Here is a 13,799-nt window from a genome sequence, read left to right on the forward strand (position 1 = left end):
GACCGACATTCCCAGTACTACTCCTCCCTGATCACACAGCAAGTCAATATCTGCCATGAATGCACAGCAGCGGGCTGGAAGGCAGGAGTTAACACCTCAGAAGTGTCATTTGCCCCTGTCCCCAGACGGATTATCTCCTCTGTTCACTTCAGTCTCCACTAAGAGACACTGCCATAAATTAGATACTCAGTTTTGTCGAATAAGGCACACCGGGGAACAACATGCTATATTTCCTTGCGATGGGGTTCCTGTTGCTGTTCTACTTCTGCTACAGCTGCTTGCTCTAAGCAAACATCATTCCAGTTACTTGCTTGAGGTTTTTGAGAATCTTGTTTGTTAACAAGCAAGAACTGATCCAATAGCACAAGTGAAACAATTCAGTGCTTGGTAGTGGGCGCACCTTATTGGTGTCTCCATGCAGAATCCTCTTCCTCTTCCTGTGTGAAAGACAGAGACATGAACTCCTCTGCTGTCACCAAGTAAAATCTTGGGTCGTTTACACATGTTAAGATGGAGAGGCGGGACTGACACAGGAAGAAGCAGAAGCAGGCAAGGAGCCTCGGTGGCCTCACCTGAGATCTCTCCTCGGAGGATGACCACTACGGTTATGTGTTAGACAATGACTTTTTCTACCAAGCTTTCCTTCACCACTCCCTGAGCCATCTGTTTGGCTCAGGCTCCTCTATGGCAGTTCTCTTGCTCTCATCTCCTTCCTGTCACACAGAAAGCCAAAAGGCCAGGCTGGGGTGACTCAGGAAGCTTTTACGCTCACCCTGGCAATAGGTCCAGGCTCCCAGCGAGCAGAATTTCCTTCCCAGCAGTAGCCGGGCTGTGGCTGACCTGCTCTAAGAGTAATCTGCACCGTGTCTCCTAGAGAAATAAAGCAACATACTGCAATGCAGCTGGCAGGATGAAAGTGTTAGTATCCTATTAATTAATGAAATAGCTCTGCTCTGTTAGAGTTACGACAGCTCCCCGCCTCTTGAGGCAAAGAAAGTTTCTGGTTAGGCTGGTGGATTGTATACTTGAGCTACAGCAGCTTACACCAAAGGCAACTTTGTGCTACTTCTCCTTACAGGGCTGACTAGTATCAGCCACTGTGCTTTTTTGGTATTAAGATAAATACCAGCATGAGATCTACGCTGGGAGAGCAACAAAACAGTAATTAGGAAAGCAGGAAAATTACCTGCTACATTTGCAATTCAGGTAATTTTTTTACAAGAAGCTTTGCAAAGAAAATCTAAACCAAAACCCATAAACTCTGAAGCCTACATCAACATGAACTAGGCTTCCTTTTGCTCATAGGGCAGGAGACCTCATCTGCATGTAGCTCACTCAGTCTTAAGGTGGGACCCAATTTACTGAGCTTAGGCACTCATTTTTCACATACTTTTAGGCACCCTGGAGAGGAGGCACTTACATCTAAGGCAACAGGTATCTCGGAGGGATGAGGGCTGCTACGAGCGTCTCTGTCTGTCTGCCTCTCTCTCATATGTCTATCTGAGGAGGGGGATGGCAGGAGACTTACTGCCAAGCCCGCGGTGAGGTGGATGTGCTGATGAAGATGCCACTGCTGCAGCCCCTCATCATCACAGTAGCTTGTTCTGCAGTGCCACAACCTATTGCCATGTTGCCCATTCTGTTTTAACACAAACTGTAACGTCACTGACTGCTAGGTAAGACGGACAGACTGTCTGGATGGGGATTTCACTGCAGAGAAGGGAAATCAAAAATGCAGAATAGAAAAACAGATGGCAGAAGCTTCATTAAAATAATATCTTGTCTCCTGGGGATCCCATGAGGATCTGTTGCCTTCCAGTGGATATGGAGCCCCTGAGATTTGCATTTGGGAATTATTCTGTTCCTCCCTCTCTCCTTATCACAACTCTCTTCTGTTTTCAAAAGGCTTGTGGTATGTGCTCTATCTGGGTATGCTGCCTAATAAGGATGTGCTGGAGACATCTCCTAAGCACTAATGTATACCCAGCCCCCGCCACAGTGCTGTCAGGAGCCTCCTTATCAAGTGATTGGAAAGAAAGAAAGAAGCATGGCTGAGCCTTGCAGTTCCTGACAAAAAGACAAAGTGGTAGTCTTAGAAAAGCAAGAAATACATAATTAATATGGGTATAACATCAATAAGGGTTTAAGATGATGAACTACATGAACTGGGAGATGTTATTTCCTCTTGGTGTGAGGTTCTCCTCTTTTTTTGATGTGGCCCCAGCAGTAAGCTCAAAGTTTTACTGTTCCACTTATAAACCAGGTTTATACTTCCTAACCTTTAGGAAGTCACAAGAAATATAAGCCACCTGGGAAGTTTTTCTTGTATCTAAATGACCCCCCACCCTCAGGAAACACGTGGGCAACTGTATTTATTCAGAGGCTGAGAAACAACCAAGGAAAAGACCATTCAAGCAGCAGGATAAATCTGTGTTTAGTGCGTGCAGCACAGCACACTCTTTTGGTCACATTTCAATCACTGCGGCCTCTGGAAGCAAAAGTTGTATTCATGCTGGGCTGGTATTTAATTGAGCTCCCTTGAATCAAGCTTCCAGCAAGCACATATGACAGATTTACATATGAATCTTCACAGAGTGAAAAAATGACATTTATCAACCTTCCATCAGAGCATTTGACATTTGAACAATTGATTTTGATTTAACAGTGAAAAATGCCACTACCTATATGGAAAACCAGCAATAGGATTAAAACTCTAGTTGCCACCATTCCCAACAATGGCCCTGCCAGTTATTCTATTAAACATTTATGTACTACCTTAACTTTGTCTAGCCTTAAAGAGATTAAAAACCCAATCCAAATCCTGAGAAGTTTAATGCAGAAGAGAAAAAAAAAAAAAAATCTATTTGGAGGAACAGGGGCCAGAGCTGGAAGATGGGAGCTATTAAACTCACAAAACTTTACAATTAAAATTCTAAAGGCTGGGCAGATTACAAGAATAACAGGAGCGATGAGCTGATGTGGATTAAAGGCGTGTTACGCTGGCTACAGACAATACCGTTAGTCTCGTTGTGCCCCATGTAACCTAGAGCTCATCCGGGTACGGCTAAGAGTAGACAGTCAATCCAAATACCGCTAGGTATGTGTTCACCTACTTAAAGAGGCGCGTTGTTTCCACAGGCAGAGAGAGGTGTTTGAGCGGACTTCTCTATGAAGACAAGGCAGGAAGATGCTCGTCAGCCTTGCAAGACAATTCCTCTTAAGCAGGTAGGTTTCACCCACTATCACCTTCATAAGTGCACTGAGTATCCACCGGGCAGAAGCACTAGCTGGAAAGGAGGTCCTGGCAATGGTGCACCTCTATCTTCTGCACAAACTCTTCCAATACCTCTCTCTACCTCTTTACTGATGGATAGCAGCATTCAGCAGTGCCTAATGAAATAAAATATTCCCTGTGTGGGAAAGCAGAAGTTCTGGCAGAAGGTCTAATCATTACGTTGTATCTGTTCCTTGTAAAGAAGCTGGTCAGCTCTGCAGAAGTGCGCCTGCGGTGTATTTTCGTGTATCAGTCCATTTAAACAGCTACCTTGCAATAAACTAACGCAACAGGCTTCCTCTTCCTTAGTCATCTCCAGTTGGTAAATTCCAGTTTACAGCAGACTGAGTGTCTCCTGTCATATTTTTTCCCATTTCTATTATTCTAGTTTTCATGGTTTTTTCTGTATGGCACTTCTGAGGCTTTATTGTACTGATGTGTCCCAAATACACTACGACTAAATGTTCTCTACTGACTCCTGCTTTTTGTGTCAAAGTCATTAACAAACACATAAATGAAATGACTGTTGGGGAACTCCATTAGCAGTATCCCTTCTTCCAATACTTTCTTCTTCAATACTACCTTATGTGTTTTGAGTTCCTGGGTTTCTCAATCTACTGGCTTTGGTTAAGCACTTAGTTTATAAAACTGAGGTTTGTTACACATCTACCTCAAACTACCTTTTCATTTAATTTGCGTGAAGTGAACTTGTTATCCCCAAATCCAAATCTGTTTCCTATGATCACATCTCCTCTAATGTCCTCATGACTTACCAAAGCCAAGTCTAAAATAGCACAATTTCCTGTCACGTTAGCGAATCTCTGGAGGATATTTTTATTGCCTAGAAATCTAAGAATATCTCAGACTTACCAATAATAGTATCAATTGCTCTCCAACCTGATTCCTGATGTTAAATTATCTAAAACAACTATTGCAGTAGTAATTACCTGTCTAATAACATTACAGAACTGTCTTGGCAATGAAAAAGGATCCTGGTGGCATATGGCACGCTGGCAGTGATAATTTTTTACCAAACTGTGCACTGTGCTGTCATTAACACATACTTCTGCTGCCTGCCTTTTCCCAAAAAGCATCCACTGGTTTTAGAGTATTCATGACTGCGATTGCAGGACAGATCTACTGTCCCAATGCACCTGCTTATATCCTGTATCAGCAGCTCAAGGTCCTCCATGTTGCTGCATAATCTTTCTGCCTTTGCACATCCAACTTCCTGCCTTCTCTTTCCTAGTCACCCTTTCAGCAAGATCTTGCCTATTCAGCTACTTTCTTTTCCTTTGCCATCTATGGGTCTACTCTGTGATGTTCCATTCTGCACTGCTATGACCAGATTTGCCTGATTATTCAATTTACTACGTACTCAGGCAGAGCCTTGGGATTTCACAAGCACTCCCAGCCTTTTCCTGGTGTTTATTTAAGGCTCCTCTTATAAATGAGGCCAAGGCTAGCATTTGCAGTAGTACTGCAGGTCCTTGGGTAAAACCTATCTGTTGAGAACATCTCTTCATAATCACTCGCCAATGGCCAAACTTTCCCAAACCTTCTGCAAACCTTAGCTGTCTGCTGGCCTTCCCTATCACTCATTTGGTAGGGGCCAGACCTATTCCACTGAACATGTGGGTACCTGTTTCTTTCAGAGCCTTCCTCAACATGGCATAGTCACCCTCAATCAGCTTGTGCACCACCCTCTCAGTGTCATTTATTCTGATGTGAAGGACAACCAGGGGACTGGCTTCCTGCTCCTACTGGGAAATTTTGAGATTTAGAGTTCCATTTTTCATCCATGCTCTGAGCAAAAAGCACATGGTTCCTTTAACTTGCCCTTCATCAGGTTCTTGAGGTGGTATGGCACAATAGTGGCTCTAGTTTTGGAGGCAGGACAGCCATGTGTGGATTGCTGTCTTCTTGTAAGCATCAGCCTTGCAAGGAGGCAGTGCATTGTGCTAACTGGATGATTCTGCTTCCAAAACTCAAAAAATACTTCTCAGAAATAGCACGAGTATTTGTATGTGAATCTTTACAGACCTACATGCCCTCCATCTCACAGTAACACAGCTTTTTTCCCAGTAGTGGCCCAAATCTTTGATCCTTTCCCTTTTGTTTGCAATCATTCTATCTCTTTTTTGCAGTCCCTCCATATTATCGTCATTCTTTATCTGGCCAAGCCTTGATCTTAGCTTGATAAAAATCTGTAGGTTTAAAAAGCTATGCCTTCCTTTCAAGGCATAGCTTCCTTCCTCTACCACAGCCCAAGATACAGGGTCCTTACATGGTTGTAGGTTGGTTCCCCCAGCAGCAGAATCACTGTGATAAAACTGCTCTGTAAGTCGTTTGAGCTGGGTGGTATCCTCAGCCACATGCATGGGGATCTGCATAAGATTCCACGAGCACCTCACCGTACTTCAGACCTTGGATTCAGCCTCTTCCATCAGCAAAGACTCACCTAATTTCACTTGAAGTGGGGACGGCTTATAGTTCATGGCTACAGTCTCTCCCTCTCTCGTATCACAATCTCTGTCCGAAATAGATGCAGCTGTTGGATCCTGTTAAGAAAGAAAACAAAACAGAATGGTTTAGCTGAAAGTTATGCAATCTGTGCTTTAACTGGCTGTTAGGCGAGTCCATTCCCACCCGCATTTGGAGGGAGCAGAGAACACGCCGGTGTTTTGAACAGCTGAAACCCAGGGGCAAACCACAGAACTTTGGAAGCACGTTTAGTGTGCTAAAAGTACCTCTGGAAAGCCAGATTTCAACATCAGAGTTATATGATGGATGATTCTGGGAATATAATGTGGGGAGGTGGGTTCAAACTCAGCCTGGGCTGGCAGTAGTCCCAAACCATTTTCATGTGATGACTCTTTGGGGTGTTGTATGAAATGCATTTACAGCTTCAGCTGAGTTCCAAGTGGACCAGTCAACCTCACGATTAAAACTAAAAAGCTCATGACCACCTGTGCCAAATTCCAGTTCGGAAGGAGCAAGGACTGAATGAGTAGGAGAATTCAATCTCGGTTTCTCCTGGGACAGGGATGAAGAAGCCTGTATGTCCCATGCTGGACCTATTTTGTGGCTAATTGGAAAGATTTAATTTTAGCATCTGTCAGCACACTACCTTTCACTGTCACTGAAATCCCCCCAAAAACCAAAGCTCCCCAAAGACAGAGTCTGCTCTATCGTGCCTACTTGCAGACAACCTAATCCAGGTAGTGTCCAGCTCTATGCTACAGCACGTCAAAGGATTCAGAGAGGGACAAACTACCAATTCAGGCAGTTCTACCACTGCTAAAAACATTTAAAGTCCTTTCACAGCAAACTTCAAACCTGCTGAAACTATCTCTACTTGGCACCACAGTGAAAATTGGTTTTCAAACACGTTCACTTCTTCCCACTTAGGAGCTTGAAACTATATTGAACATGCACATATATATACATTTATGTGTACGTAAATTTGGATTTATATTAGGTAGAGCTGCACAGGGAAAACAAACATCCAATATGACATCCGATATCTGAAGAAACCACCACTTTGTAAGAAATGAAACAAAGCACCAGAAACTAAATACTAGAAAATATCACTCCAAACTGGTGAATTGATACTGCCCATCTCTCTTTGCTCTCAGTAAAAAAATCACTTGATGAGCCACTGTCCTTCCTCCCCAGTGCCTGCCTTCTTTCTGCAGCACACATTAGCTCTTTTTACTACACTGTGCTTATGAGATAAAATGTGATTCTTGAATTAGGCTCTGTCTTCATAGAAACTGGTCAAATAACATATGTAGGGTTATAGTGTTTTGTTAAAATTCTGCTGCTTTGCAGAATTTGAACCCAGTAGACTTTGACAGTACTTAAAATGGATGGTGCTTACAAGACTTTGCGTTCAATGACATTAAATAGATAATGCTGAGCCATACGCAATTTCTTCTGCTTTACTCTAATGCAGTCACTGCTGGTCTTTTCCTCTAATGCAGCAGTCTCATGACTGGTTCAAAAGCTTAGAGCAGGTTGCAAACAAGCAAGCCAGTCTCCAGGAGAACACAGGCATAAGTGATGAATCACATATATTTTAGGCTGAAAATGCTACCTTAATAACCACACTAAATGACAAAATAGAGCAGTTGAATGGCAAAAATACAGCAGTTGAAATTAGCTGAAGCTAAAAGTGAAGTGGTACACAGAAGAAAAACAATTCCAACTTTATAAATGAAAATGATGAGCTGTAGCTAGCTGCTGTCACTCAAGGAAGAGATCTCAGATGACAGGTTCCACTAGATGAACATCTAGACAAACCAGGGCTCTTCAGCAAGGGAGGGACAATGGACAGGGGGTCTGGGAGATGTCTAAATAATCCTGAGTGGGGTGAGAAGGTGAATAGGGATTAACTAGCTCTTATTTTCTACAAGCATGAGATACCAAGTGGCAGTTAACACGCAGCAGCTGGAACCAAACTCTATACAGCAGATGATATGCTGCTGTGGATGCCTAAAGGGGCTCAGGAAAGGGCAAGAAAAATGCATGGAAGGAATATCCATCAAATTCAAAAGCACTGCTTCTGTCTCAGGCTGTCCTCAGGCACAGATTGCTGGAGGAGGGGAACCAGGGAGGCATCATTCTGGGCTCACCTGTCCTTGTCCTCCTGGGGACACAGCACAGGGGTAGGTGAGACCTTTAATCTGACCTGAACTAGCCATCCTTATTTTCCGTGTCAGAACCTATTCTATGATCTCAACTGAAGACCAGTTCTTGTGGCATCCTTGTAACATGGGATTGGTCTCCAACACACACAGTGAAGGGCCTAGACCAGAATCCAGGCTGTAGGAGAGGATACTCATGGGAATGGCCAGATCATACAAAGGACACAGCTGTCTCCCAGACATGCCAGAACTTCTCCAAGTGGGTTGCGTAAGGTAGTAAATGGCACCACCTGAGTCCAGGCTTCCTGGATGAGAATATTTCTCTGGATACAGCTGGTTTTAAGGACCATGACTCCAAGACCTGGATGCTTCCTAGTGCTACTGAACACAAACAAGTCCTTGGACCTCCTGGCTGCTGGCCGCAGGAAGGCATGGGAGTAGATGTATTACGGTTAAGGACATTGTGTGATGCCCATATACTGCCTCCTGTGCTAGTGCAGTCCAGCATAGAGCTATGTGAGCTCACAGACAGAAGTTCACGTGGCAGAGAAAGGGCCTGGCCACCTGGACTAGCTCAGGTTCACACTTTTAAAATTACACTTAAACTCTTTAAATCAAAACCAGCCCTTACTTTTCTCAGAAGCTGACGTGCTGACGGTAGCTATTCCTTGTGGGTAACCTGCCAGCAACATTAGACAGCCATTTGCATGAACAGAGGGAGAGGAGAAATGTTCTGAGATGCCTTTGAGGATTCCGACTCTGGTCCTGGACCAGAGGACTCAGCTGGACCAGTCTCAAAGCTGGGCTCTAGACCAAACAAATAGAAAAGGCTTCCTAGGCCTCCAAAGAAAAAAAAGATAATTTTCAAAGAGCAATTCATTCCATCCTGTTTTAGACACTCATCTTAAAAAGAGATGAATGCATCCCTGGAGATGTGTCTTCCTCTCCCCACTGACTACAGAAGAGGCCTGGCAGCTGGTGGAGGCTGTACCCCTGCCTCTGAGACTGGAGGTGAGAATGATGAAGGGCACAGCAGCAGAGTCCATAACAGTGCCAGCCCACACCACCAGGAATTAATATCCGAGGTTTGAAATGACACTTTTTTTCCCCAGCAGCATGGCACCTCTGCAGCAGACCCACATTACGGTCGCACAACAGACCCATGACTTGCACAGAGGGATCACCAAGCACCAGCAGAGTCTGGGTGACCACTGCTGTGTGCACTGGCCAGACCTGCTCCCTCCAGAGAGTAAAATAGTTCCAGAAGGAAACCAAGCTGGGCCAGAGACAGCATCCCTAGCGCCAGCGGGTATCCATCCCTGCCCCAGAAGTGCTGAGGCACTGTCATATTTCCCATCCATCACTTCATATAAATTCTGCAGCAACGCACAGGACTCCATAACAACCCCGGCTGCGAGAACAACAGCATTCCCACGGCAGCTCGGCTGGAGCTGCCTCTTTGCACGAACACACTTTGCTTCTGTGCATACTGAACGGGTGCATTTCTCTCTCTATAGCTCATCCACCCAGAGAAACATTTACTTGACTAATTAGCCTTTCGCTTGTGAATGCCTACGAGCACACTGAGACTCGCCGCGGGCTTTTGCTATTGGAATTCACTTGGAGATTTTGTCCTTTTTTACAAGCCTCCCTAAACCGGTACATTCAGCTCTGACCCCAGCGTCAAAATCTCAGCTACCTCAGTGTGACCGGTCCCAGGCCACATGACGTGATTTCTCTCTGCTCACTGAGGGGAACACAACAGTCCCAATCCAAAGGCAAGTGCCGAGATGTGGCTGCAGGGGCTCTAAATGGCTCTGGGAATTTAACACATTTAAGGGATTTTTTGTTCCTGAGGCATCCTTATGTTTTCATTCCTAAGGAAAAAATGCATTCAATCAGACCACTGCATGAACGTTTGGCTGGGGCCAGAGTTTAATCCAAGTTTTCTTCCCACGTGCTCACAGCTTAATTGGGCATGTACAACCACAGCATTCAAATGGTGGGGCAGTTCCTTACTGGTTTGTTTTTTTCTACAGGCTCAACACAACGGACCTTGAAAACTGCCCTCCTGCTAAGTACAGCCATGCCCTACGGTGTGTACCATGTGCCACTTCTGAACATCAGAAATTAGTTCCAGTGAACCCTCAGGGGCAGGAGTGCTGTGAATCCTCCGTATGCAGGGGCACAGGGAGAAGCTGAAACCACTTCAAACTGAAATCAGGGGGTTAAGGAAGATGGCATGCAGAGCAAGGATTTTATTCTTTCTCTTTTTTTTTAAATCTCCCCTTTCCTTTTTGCAGTACTTGGCAAGAACCAACACACCTGCCATAACGCACCAGGTCAAGAGCCTTTTCATTGTTACTGCCTACATCTCCCAGTAACCCACACTGACTACGGGGTGGAAACAGACCCAAACAGCCAGCAAACTGTGCAGTTACACCCTGAGTAGAGGATGGAGCCAGTCTTTCTTCAGTGGTGCCTAGTGAAATGACAAGAGGATATGGGCACAGACTTGAATGTAAGAATTTCCATCTAGACATGAGGAGGAACTTCTTTACTTTGAGGGTGGCAGAGCACTGGAACAGGCTGCCCAGAGAGGTGGTGGAATCTCCGTCTCTGGAGACATTCAAAACCCACCTGGACACGTTCCTGTGCAACCTGCTCTAGGTGGACCTGCTTTGGCAGGGGGGTTGGACAAGATGATCTCCAGAGGTCCCTTCCAACCCCATGAGATTCTGTGATTCTGTGAGTTGGCTGCTGGGTACAAACACACCCTGAGAGCACCTTTGAAAATGCAGCCTCCTTTGCCTTCCTTCACAGTCAAGACTTCTGACATCTTGCAAGCCTAACAAGCTTCTGCCTTCCACCCTGCAAACCCTCTGGGACACTGGTACATGTGGAAGGCAATGGGCACAGGCAGTTTCTGTGGCCTTCATCTTTCTCTTAAAAACACAGCTGGAAACTGAGATGACCCTATCTGCCCAACCCTAAAAATCAGCTATTTTTACAGCCCTAAGAAAATGTTCTCCACTTTGCTGTCTATGGGAAATTCTATCACCACTAAAGCAGCTCTGTTTTTTTTATAAAAGCAGAAGGGCCCTTACCCTCTAATCTCAAGGAAAGACCAAAAATACAGGGCTTTACCCACCACTTCATAGTTCAGAGGCTTTGGTTTGATCATCATCAGCTGAATCAGTATGAGCTGACTGCTCAGGAGTACCATCCAGCTACTTTTGCCTCTCTCCCATACCAGCTGATGATGTGCTTCTTGTCTTCTATCCAACTTCAAGATGCTGGAAGTCTTGGTACCAACATATGTGTGACAGACCATCGCCAGCGCGCACAGCTCAGCAGACTCCTGCTTTCTAAAGCTGTCCGTGTGGATCACACACTGCAAACAAATGCTAACAAGACAGGACAAGCCCCAGTGTTTTGCTTCTCTTCCACATCAAACACTGAGTCTGGAAAATCTGATAGATGTTCTTAGTGAGCAGAAAAACAAGTGAGAAACCACATGCACCCCCAACACAGGAGGTACATTTGGGTCACTGAGAAGTTTCTACCATTCCCATGTTGTCATCCCAAACTCTCAGGCTAGAACATTGCTCCTGCTGACAAATATTTATGCCTTCAGTCTCTCTGCCCTGGGAACAGAAAATCCTATGCTGTTGGCAGATTCACTCTGCCTCAAGCTGTACCGCAGTAGGTTATCCTGAGAAACGCAGCTGTAGGCAGCAGGCTTCTGGGGAGGAGACTCTGATACCGAGAGGTGGGTGTGCAAAAGCACCATCTCACACTGTTTTGGACAACAGACCTCTGCAGCTTCTAGGTACCACTACAATATAGACACGAGATATCTATGAAAATAAAGTGCTTGGAAAAAAGCCACTGGGAACAAAACCACTGGGAACCAAAATGTACATAGTCTGTGTCTATGTGAGAAATGGCATAAAAGGAGAGACTGAAAGGCTGTGAGATTTATAGGGGATCAAGATGAATCCACCATATAGGTGAACAATGGTCAGTAACAGCATGTTCAGCAAAGAGAAAGGAAAGCGTCACAGGGGGATGTATGGCAGGAACGGAACCTGCAAACCTCACAAAAGACTCTCTCATGCTCTCCTCCACATCCCTCAGGCTTCAGCCCAAACAGACAGTTTTGGAGCCCATTATTTCAAGGAAGATGTAATCGCCTCAGCAGTTCTATAGATAAAAGCTGGAAGTTACAACCATCCAGGAACACTGGAAAAATGGGGTTGTTCAAAGAAGAAAGAGGAAGACTAAGGAGAAATACAATAGCTGTCTGCAGATACCAAAAGGGTTGCCACAGAGAAAAAGGGAGTAATTTTTTTTTTCATCTTTCTGATCATCAGAATAAGAAACGATTACCTTAAATTGCAGCGGAATTGAAAGGAAATATCAGAGAAAAATGTAAAGGTAAGGCTAGGGAGCTGTGTATTTGCCTGATAAAGTTGTGGAATTGCTGTGGCAAGCCTGGGTTAGAAACTGATTTGTCACATAGAAAGTCAAGAGCTGACCTAGTTTTGGGGCTGCCTGATCCAGATTTGGTGGAAGGTGAGAAGATCCCTGATCTTTTTAAGTCCCTTGTCCTGATCTGTCTTAAGAGGGGAGGAACCTGCTTCTAAACCAGACTCATTTAGTTAGAATACCGGTTTATCCTGGGAATGACAGGTTCTCCAAACCAACTGCCAAGGACCATGGCCGGTCTTCACATTCTCTGGGTGAGCTGTAGAAAACCATCTTTTTTCTAAGTGTCACATGTTGAAGGAACTCCAAACCCACACGGTGATCAGAGCAGAAGGCTCTCAGGAAGACGTGGTGGTCTCTTCATCAACATGTGCATGCTGCTGGATCCAGAGCACTAACTGCTCATCTCAGCATCGCCACCCCGTACCGAAGTGAAAATAAGTGGCATTTTGGTGACAACAGCAACTGATGCCCGAAATACATCCTGGTAGCTACTGACTCAGTTTCAACAAAGCAATAAACAACAACTGTTTATTGGCTTTCTACTAGCGCTGCCAATACACCAGTTACAACATTGCTGTTCTCCTTTTCTGAGCAACTGCTGAACCGATCTTATTTAACAGTAACAAATTAGGCCTGCAATATCCACTACAAGATGCAGATTTTGAACCTAATTCATTTATAAGACAAACTGGTATTTGAAGCCACTTTTTTTTCAGCACTTGAAAAGCCAGCAGTGTTAATACGGCTGCATGATTAAAAACCTCAAGTTGTTATTAATTAAATTGAACCAGAACGTCACTGAAACAACTTTTTAACTGTGTAGACATGCAGTTGGGGTAGCTCAACTCACTGGCTGGAATTCATATCTTTGCTTTGCCTCAAAACCCGGGGCGGGGGGGGAGGGGGAGGGAGGGAAGGGAAGGGAAGTGCCGGTCTGCCCGGTGCGTGCCGCAGTGCCTGGGCTGAAACGCTGCCTCGGAGCCCCGGCCACCAAGGGTCTGCCCCACTGCCACACTCAAGCCGAACAAAATGCAGCAAACTGAAAGGCGTAAGCTGTGGGAAGGGAACCAGACGTCTCAGAGGTCTGTTTTTCTAATCAAAAGTGACATTTGCAGCACCGGGAAGAAAGTCTCTTTTTTTAGATGATGATGATGATGATGTATGACTAATCCTGGGAGTCTACGGTAACAGAGGAAGCACCAATTCACTAAGTAGACCAAATACTTTGGGTAAGCAATGGAAGGGCAAGGAAGAAAAATGGGAGTAATTACATGATTTCTGTTAGATTTCCCTCCAAGAAACCAGCAGCACAAGCAGCTCCCGGTCCTTCCCTTTCAATCATGACAGAGTATATTTAACACCATATTTCCCTCCAGGCTCTT

The 13,799-nt window shown here is 44.9% G+C and overlaps 1 protein-coding gene across 5 annotated transcripts in view; it reads right to left on the reverse strand.

Moving 5' to 3' along the window:
- FAM219A (family with sequence similarity 219 member A) overlaps positions 1-13,799 on the reverse strand; it is a 95,058-nt gene that overhangs the window by 32,475 nt on the left and 48,784 nt on the right. For 3 of the 5 annotated variants that reach the window (XM_074165734.1, XM_074165737.1, XM_074165735.1), the window contains exon 2: positions 5,736-5,835. In XM_074165734.1, coding sequence (XP_074021835.1) covers positions 5,736-5,835 — 100 coding nt within the window. The remainder of the gene's footprint in view (positions 1-5,735; positions 5,836-13,799) is intronic. The other 2 variants (XM_074165738.1, XM_074165739.1) reach the window with 1 other exon arrangement.

Source organism: Numenius arquata, chromosome Z (assembly GCF_964106895.1).
Source record: "Numenius arquata chromosome Z, bNumArq3.hap1.1, whole genome shotgun sequence".
NCBI classification, from domain to species: Eukaryota; Metazoa; Chordata; class Aves; order Charadriiformes; family Scolopacidae; genus Numenius; species Numenius arquata.